This window comes from Ostrea edulis, chromosome 6 (genome assembly GCF_947568905.1).
Source record: "Ostrea edulis chromosome 6, xbOstEdul1.1, whole genome shotgun sequence".
Lineage (NCBI taxonomy): Eukaryota > Metazoa > Mollusca > Bivalvia > Ostreida > Ostreidae > Ostrea > Ostrea edulis.
In genome coordinates, this window is record NC_079169.1 from 42,231,775 (window position 1) to 42,239,888 (window position 8,114).

General features: G+C 33.2%; 1 protein-coding gene across 8 annotated transcripts in view; it reads left to right on the plus strand.

The window, feature by feature from the left end:
• Positions 1-6,506, plus strand: part of LOC125683170 (transcriptional activator protein Pur-beta-B-like) — a 61,575-nt gene extending 55,069 nt beyond the window's left edge. For all 8 annotated transcript variants that reach the window (XM_048924025.2, XM_048924024.2, XM_048924028.2 and 5 more), the window contains exon 7: positions 4,012-6,506. In XM_048924025.2, coding sequence (XP_048779982.1) covers positions 4,012-4,161 — 150 coding nt within the window. In that variant the 3' untranslated portion in view covers positions 4,162-6,506. The remainder of the gene's footprint in view (positions 1-4,011) is intronic.
• Positions 6,507-8,114: the final 1,608 nt, after the last annotated feature.

Consider the following 8,114-nt stretch of genomic DNA (forward strand, 5'->3'; position numbering starts at 1 on the left):
AACAAAATGCAAATTTTTGTGTGCTACATATACTGACAGTCACATATTTTTGTTATGTTTTCCCTATAATCTATTTAAACCTGAAAGAATTCGATCGTTGTTGTCATGATCTTAATAAAATATATGCATAATCTAAAGCTATACTGTCATTGTAACCCCCCTTGCAAATCATAGTTTTTATATTTATTTACACGGCAAAAAGTGCTTTGGAGGCCATTAGGACAGTTCTAGTTTTTTCATGTATTGTGACGTCATGTCAGTGTTCATGTGATGTAGGCTATGGATTTAGTAAGCTCCATAGTAAAGTTAGGATTTTTCTAACTTCAAGCCCGATCCCTAAAGCTTACGGCAATCAATGAAAGTGGTTTTTAGCTATTTGAAGCTTTAATGTTTTAACTGTTTTTCAAAAACCACCTTGTAATATTTCTTGAAATGGTAATTTAGTAATGTAAATGATGAATGAAACATGTTTGCAGAGTTAGGAATTTTAGACACCATTTTCCAATATGCGTTTTTTTCAAGATTTTTAACCTTGGGCTCTCAAATTATCCGATACCCTATCTACTTCTTATGTCAAATGATTGCTGGAGTGTAAAGGTAAAACATATTGAAATGTTTCAAAATCTGAAGGTTTTTGAAAACACAATTTTCTGGATATGGTAGGATATGATTAGTCAAAATTTGACTACTATACGTGCATTTCATCACCTTGAAACCAAGAACATAGTTCAGTAGATGAAAAATTATTGAAAACAGTCAAATGCAATACATTTTCTTCAAATCATATGAAAGAAACATATTTCTATCGTGTAAATAAAGACAGTGCCTTAAAATGTATGTATATTAACACTGCTTGTTTTAAAGTGACGTGTTCTATTTTTAGAAGTGGCTGTACTCTGGGAAAGGCCGCTAAACATATTTTTCTTCGGTAATTTGGTCAGTACACATCCTCAACAAAATACATGCAAATTTTGATAGAAATCTGTAGGTTTTTCAATACTAAGATGTGGTATGGGGAATTACCTTAAGGGTAAAATTATGAATGCACATCGTTTCTTCTCCACAAACGCAATAATTGAAAATATAATGCACTATATTAAGAATGACAAACAGAAAACTGCTATATCGTAAACAGTAGCCTGATTTCTTGAACACAAGGCCAATTCAACTTAATTGATAGATTATCATCCCCGCCCACCCCTCAAAAATAGGCCCGTCCCAAATTTTTTTATTTTGTGAAACTTGCAATTTCCGGAAAGTTTTCATGTCCAACTCCGGTATTTACACTTCTTGTTTACATTTCTGGTATAGCAACGTGAAAAACCACGTGAAGAAAATAAATATGGGCATAAATGAAAGGAAGGTATAGGTATCTTTCTGTGTTTGAAATTAAAGCTTTAACCTGGAATTCTCAGAAAATAAAAATTAAATAATAAAATCCTCCCACCCGCCCCATACCTTTTGGTGTACAACCTAATTAAAGTAATAAGGCGCAAACTTCCCAAAACAGTCCTGGAACATTCAATATCTGACATATTGGACAGTTTTCGACTATTTACTTACTTTCAAGATCTTTGTCATCATCAGAAAACATGTTCAACATGTTCAACCAAAATAAAAAAAAAATTTATGTGTTTGTACATATTAGTAAATGTTAATAAATTATTACAAAAAGTCTTAACAGTGACTTCTATAATCGGGGAATAATTAAGTGACAGTTTTTAGCTCACCTTAGCTGAAAGCTCAAGTGAGCTTTTCTGATCGCCTGTTGTCCGTCGTCTGTCTGTAAACTGGGCCAATTTCAACCAAACTTGGCCAAAAGCATCCTTGGATGAAGGGCTTTCAAGTTTGTTCAAATGAAGGGCCATGTCCCTTTCAAAGGGGGAGATACTCACAAAAATGCCAAAATAGGGTGGGGTCATTTAAAAATCTTCTCAAGAACCACTGGGCCAGAAAAGCTGAAATTTACTTGAAAGCTTTCTGACATAGTACAGATTCAAGTTTGTGAAAATCATGGCCCCCAGGGGTTTGATGGGGCCAGAATAGGGGATCAAAGTTTCACATACAAATATATAGGGAAAATCTTTAAAAATCTTCTTCTCAAGAAATTACTGGGCCAGAAAAGCTGGTTCATTAATTGTTTCACATACATTGAAGTTGTACACTTAACTGATCATTTTACTGTTATAAATAAAAAGTTACACACAGTGAATTCAGCTTCTTTCATTATATTAGATAAATTATATTTCATGCCAAACTGTAAAAAGCTTATGTGTATACTTATTTATGGTGGGTTGCGGGGGTCGAAATTAACTTTTTCTACCACAGGCAAATTTTAGCCTGTGAGTAAAAAATCCACAGGCTAGAATAAAAACCTACAAGCTAAAATAAAAATAATGAAGCAGTGCTCTTTTTTATATATATTTTTTAAATCAATGATTTTCCCCATCATTACTGAACCTAGTGGGTCAACAGGTATCGTTTGGACAAGACACTAAGTTACGTAAGCAATGTTTAGGTCTCTTGATTATCGCACCTCTAATCTACAACTTGTTTACCGCAGGTCTAGATCCAGTCTTCCAATTTCATGCCACATCAGGGTTGTCACTAGTGATTTTTTAAAACGAATACCGGACTCGTGGTTTTATAAGCAGCACGATCACAAGTCCTATCAACTTTTTTGATAATCGTTTACGCGGTGAGCAATGCACTCATGTCATCACTACAACCCGACAATAAATTTAGATAGGACATTCTCATGATTCTGAAAGAAATAACTACCGGAAGATTTGGTAAAACATATAGACTCCGATATTTTTTTTTAGATAAACGAATAACAAAAACCTCATACTTGGAATTCAAATGCAATTTAATCACCCCTATAGGTGAACAGGACTCATGGCACGTGTCGATATGCGATGTCCGACCTCTAAAATATTTGTTTGACTCCGAGTTTCTTAAAAAATCATAAAAGAAAAATCCGGATAGAAATGGTTGTTGAAATCGGTCGTTGATGTAAGCGTTTGTATGATTCAGAGTGCAAATTTAAGAAAAGCGAATAACGCATCACCGTGTTAAATGGATACGATCATTGTTTGTAAATAACCACTCGTTAAGATTTTCGAGAGTCCACTATTCTTACTCGCTATTTTTCAAATGTACTCGCATTTTCCGAGTATTTCTCGCTAATTTCGAGCCCTGGGTAGTGTATATAAGTAAAATGATTATAAATCTTAATAAATAAATATTGACCTAATCAAAACTATTATAAATATAACTATTACTGAAAACCTACACAATTCTATGCTGATCATATTCACTATTGTAATTCAATCGCATCTTCTCAGGTTGCTAGAAAGGCCTGAGAATGTTCAATTGCCATGGCGTTGCCTTTGTTCTGGAATTTGTGTACTTCCGTCTGTTCTTCCATCACACTTTGAGTTTAGCTCAGTTTCAAAGAAACTATTCAAGATATTTTCATCAAACCTTACATACTGATACATATTGGTACCATCTATTCAACTGCATCAATATTTTTTTTTACCTTGATCTTTCCTATGACCTTGACCTCACTTTTCCATATTCGATGTTTAGCTCAGTTTCAAAGCAGCTATTGACAATATTTTTATGGAAACTCTTGCACTTATACATATTAGTGTTAGCAATTCAACTGTGGCATTAGTTCATGATCTTGACCTTCCTTGTGACTTTGAAAGGGATCAAAGCTTTTGAAAAATTAAAATATAAAAAAACATGTTAATTGTTAATCTTTTGTTGAAAATTTATTAACAAATGCAGCTTTTTGATATATCAACTTTAGAGAACCTTGTGCTCATGCCAGTTGATATGCTGTTCTCCAAGATCAATATATCTTTAGTCTATTAAAAGGTTCTATTTGTATAGTATGACTGTTGGTAAATCTAGACAATGCTGTCAATTTTCATTATTGATGTTAAAGGTGAAAACATTACCTGAAAAATGTGTATGATTTATATCCTCTATTATTGATAGGTCAGAGCTAACTATAGGACTGCAGTTACCATTCCAGAGAGGTCATGGGGCAGGTTTCGGGACATGCTATGTGAGTTCTGTGACAGTTCATCAACCAGTAAAGATAGTGCAGGAGGAGGAGGAGGAGGGGGTGGGGGAGAAAGCCAATAGGCCGTTACAGTCGAGGAAAGGAAATGTGCTTTACGCGGATCAGAGGACATGCACCATGAAAGCTTAACATTGTGAAAGTGACCAGTTTATTTATTTGTAAGTTGGATTGTCTACTGAATTTTGTCAGATTGAGTGTTGTGAGTAAAGAGACAGACCAGAAATAAGCAGCTTATAGACTCTAGGTAAAGTTGGATACTGCATCCAGTGGATAAGGATTAACACAAAGGCAAAGAGAACCTAGTCTTTCATGAACTGTTACATAGTAATTTAAAATTATTTCAATATGTGATTTTGTATTATTTATATCATGACAGGTCCTAAGGACTTATGAACAATTCAATCCATTAATCATGCAAGACAAGCAAACCTAGACAAAGGAAAGTCAGACAAAATATTCATTGTAAATCTTATAAAGCACATTTCCTTTGTCACAATTACCTCCCTTGTGAGGCTGAACGGAAAGGTAAGCAGAGCAGATTTTATCTCATTGTAAAGAACAATGTTGGGTGTTTTTTGACAACTAGTGTTATAGTTGTGATTTGCGTAGTGCGGTGTATGGATATTTATGATAAAAGTTAAGTATGTTCTTTGTTCTGCACATTTAGTGCACATATTATGTTGTATGGTTAATTAATAATGTGGTCATAAAACACACCCTCTGAATTAATAGATATACATTGATGAAATTTTGAATTGTGTATTGGTGCACCAAAGATTGTATTGTTTTAGTTGATATTGTTTGCTCCTTGTTAGAGAAGGTTTATGTATATTTATCTTATTTCTGTCAGATTGTTGAAATCATATTTTTCCTGTTATTGGCTGAGCTACAAAAGATAGTTGTTGAATTATAATGTTAAGATTTTATCAATTTAAATCATTAAGGGAGAGTTCTAAAGTTGTTATCAAAAAATGTGTAACAGTTGAAAAATCATTTACTGGCACATGTACCGAGTACTGTTATTCAGAAGCTATTTCTGCAAGCCAAAATACAGATGCACTACTTGTTGGTAATGGATGTGGCAATAAGTTGTAATCTAGCTGCATTGCTTTCGCAACCCGGTAAACACTTCTTAAATCTTTTTGTGTGTGGATGCAAATTTTACTGAGCACATATTTTACCTACCTGTTAACATGTTGTGAAATGCAGTGATCTAAATAATGTGGTCAAGAAAATCTGTCATGATCTAGACGTATCCTTCATATATTTTCCTGTAAATGATTTTTCAGTTGAGGTTGCAAATTTTACTACTCAGGTACAACACTAAGAGCAGAAAGAGAAAGCAAACATGTGGCCTTTTCAGATGTTAAGTGTTTAATGTTAGTTAATATAAAGTAACTCCGTGTTATGAGTATTGAACTATTGGAATACTACAGATAATTATTTATTCAGTTCTAGGGGGTTGTGGATCTGTGTTTAATGCAGCAGCAAAGTACTATACTTAGTGTATGGAAAGGAACAAGATGTCTTTGTTAACAATTCAAGCTTCTCAATGGAATTTTGATTTTGCTGAAACTGAGACATCCATTGAAAACAACATAAAATTCAAAATACATGTATACATTTCAAATCCTATAAAAGAAATTTTTGGTCTGAAGTCAGCAGTTTGTCTTCCAGTTCATGGAGGCAGTAAAAATTATATTTTTGCCCTTTTTTTTTGTAATGCAGAGTAATTTCATTATTCTACTTGAGACTAAAATCTTAATGCGAAGCAGGATATGTCATGTAGCAGTAGAAATTGAATAAAATTGATGACTAAAGAGCACTGGACTGTCGTACTAGAGCGAAGTGATACAGCGAGATGACTCTTCTCAGGTCCTTAGATAGATATGTGATCCAGTTTTACCCAGAATAAGTTTGTCAGTCTCTGTTGTCTTCACATCAACACAACACTAAAATAATGCTTGTAAATGAGATAATACTTTCTCTATAGGGCAATTTATTTGTATCTGTGGTAACTTTATTCTGGGTAAAATGAAGTGGCATTTTGATTGTTATTTGTACTAAATTTGAGTACAAACTTCACTCTATTTTAAAAAGTAACAATATGGTGACTATAGGACATGTAGTCTGATAGATGGAAAGCTTCATTTTTCAACTCGGTTTTTAAGACATGATATTGTATTTTGACTGAAAACTGATATATCTGTTGAAGTTTTTACACAAAATGTTATTCTTAGAGGAGGGACTTCAAAGTTAATGGTAAATTTCTGTTTTAATACATTTAAAATCTGTATGATGTCATCCATTGATTTTTACTCTATTTGTTTTTCACTTAAATGAAAAACATGTTGACATCTGTACATTTTATTAGAAATATTTATGTATTAAAATAGTACAACTAACATCTTTTGTGTTTTAATTATGATAAAACTAAATCTGCAAACAGTAGAAGAATATTGGTGTTTATTTGTTTTTTATACACCTTTGGATGGCATCTAGACATGAATTTTAATTTAATGTTTCATCTTATTCATTATCATGGTGTTGTACAAGTATTAAACATTCAGCATGTTTTAGACAGCTGGTCTGTATTCATTAAAAAGTTAAGATTAAGGTATTTAACACAATTTATTGAATAAATTGCCAGTGTCAACATAGACATATTATATTCATGTCAAAATATGGTAACCCTATTGTCACAGGGTAAAAAATTGGTTTACATACCCACATCCTCTATGAACAGGGGAAAAAAGTTATTTACCGTAATGAATGACCCAATGAAAAAGCTAGAAATAAATTTTTATGGTAATTTGAATATTTCAAATGAGTTTCTGTGACTATTAGAATCCTTCATTAGTACGAGTGTGAGATAGGGAAATTCCACCGAGGGGACAAGATTTGCAGTCTAGGACGAGGCTTTGCCAAGTCGACAGCGAATCTTGTTCCAGAGGTGGAATTTCCCTATCCCACACGAGTAAATAATGAAGGATTATTTTTCTCACATATTTATTACCTACAGTTTAGTACATAAAACGAGGTTTGAGAAAATTTTAGATTATCAAAATCCTCATTTGAATTTCAATGCAAAAACACTCTAAGTGTAAACTAAAAAAAACCAAGGTTGGACATTAAGATATTTAAAAAAAAAAAAAAAAGAAAGAAAAGATATTTTACTTCACCTGTAACGTAAATCTTCACCATGTAATGTAAATCATAGAAAATATATGACGTCACAATCAAATGATGTCGGAGCAGTGTGAGACAGAAAAATCACATGGGTAGATTGCTCAAGTGAGGTTTTTCTGATCAAAATTTGTCTGGCTTCTGTTCTTTGTTGTCGGTGACATTAAGGTGGCTCGTTACACCTTGAAAGAGTTTATGAAATCGCCACAATGATTTAATAGTGATAGATATGATGATATGTAATAAGTATATATGTCAAAAAGGCAAAAATATCATTTATGACTATTGTAAATTTATATAGCACTTTATCTAAGGCCAATTAAAATTAATTGATAGATTATCATCCCCGCCTGCCCGATTTTTATGCCATCGAAGATCGGGGGGCATATTGTTTTTGTCCTGTCTGTCATTCTGTCTGAGACTTTAACCTTGCTAATAACATCTGAACAGTAAGTGCTAGAGCTTTGATATTTCACACGAGTTTTCCTTGTGACAAGACCTTTCCGTGGGTACCAACATTTTTGATCCTGTGACCTTGGGAGTTTGACCTACTTTTTGAAAACTTTAACCTTACTAATAACTTTTGAACAGTAAGTGCTAGAGCTTTGATTTCACAAGAGTATTCCTTGTGACAAGACCTTTCTGTGGGTACCAACAATTTTTACCCTTGATCCTGGGGTAGGGGTTCTGACCCCAGGGCAGGGCCAAACTTACAATAAAGTGTAAACTTTGTGTAAAGCACTTAAATAACATCTTTAATGTTATCGATATAAATTGAAACTTAATAGATATTTAGAATGAGCAGGTAGTCTTTTACCAAAATTGTAAA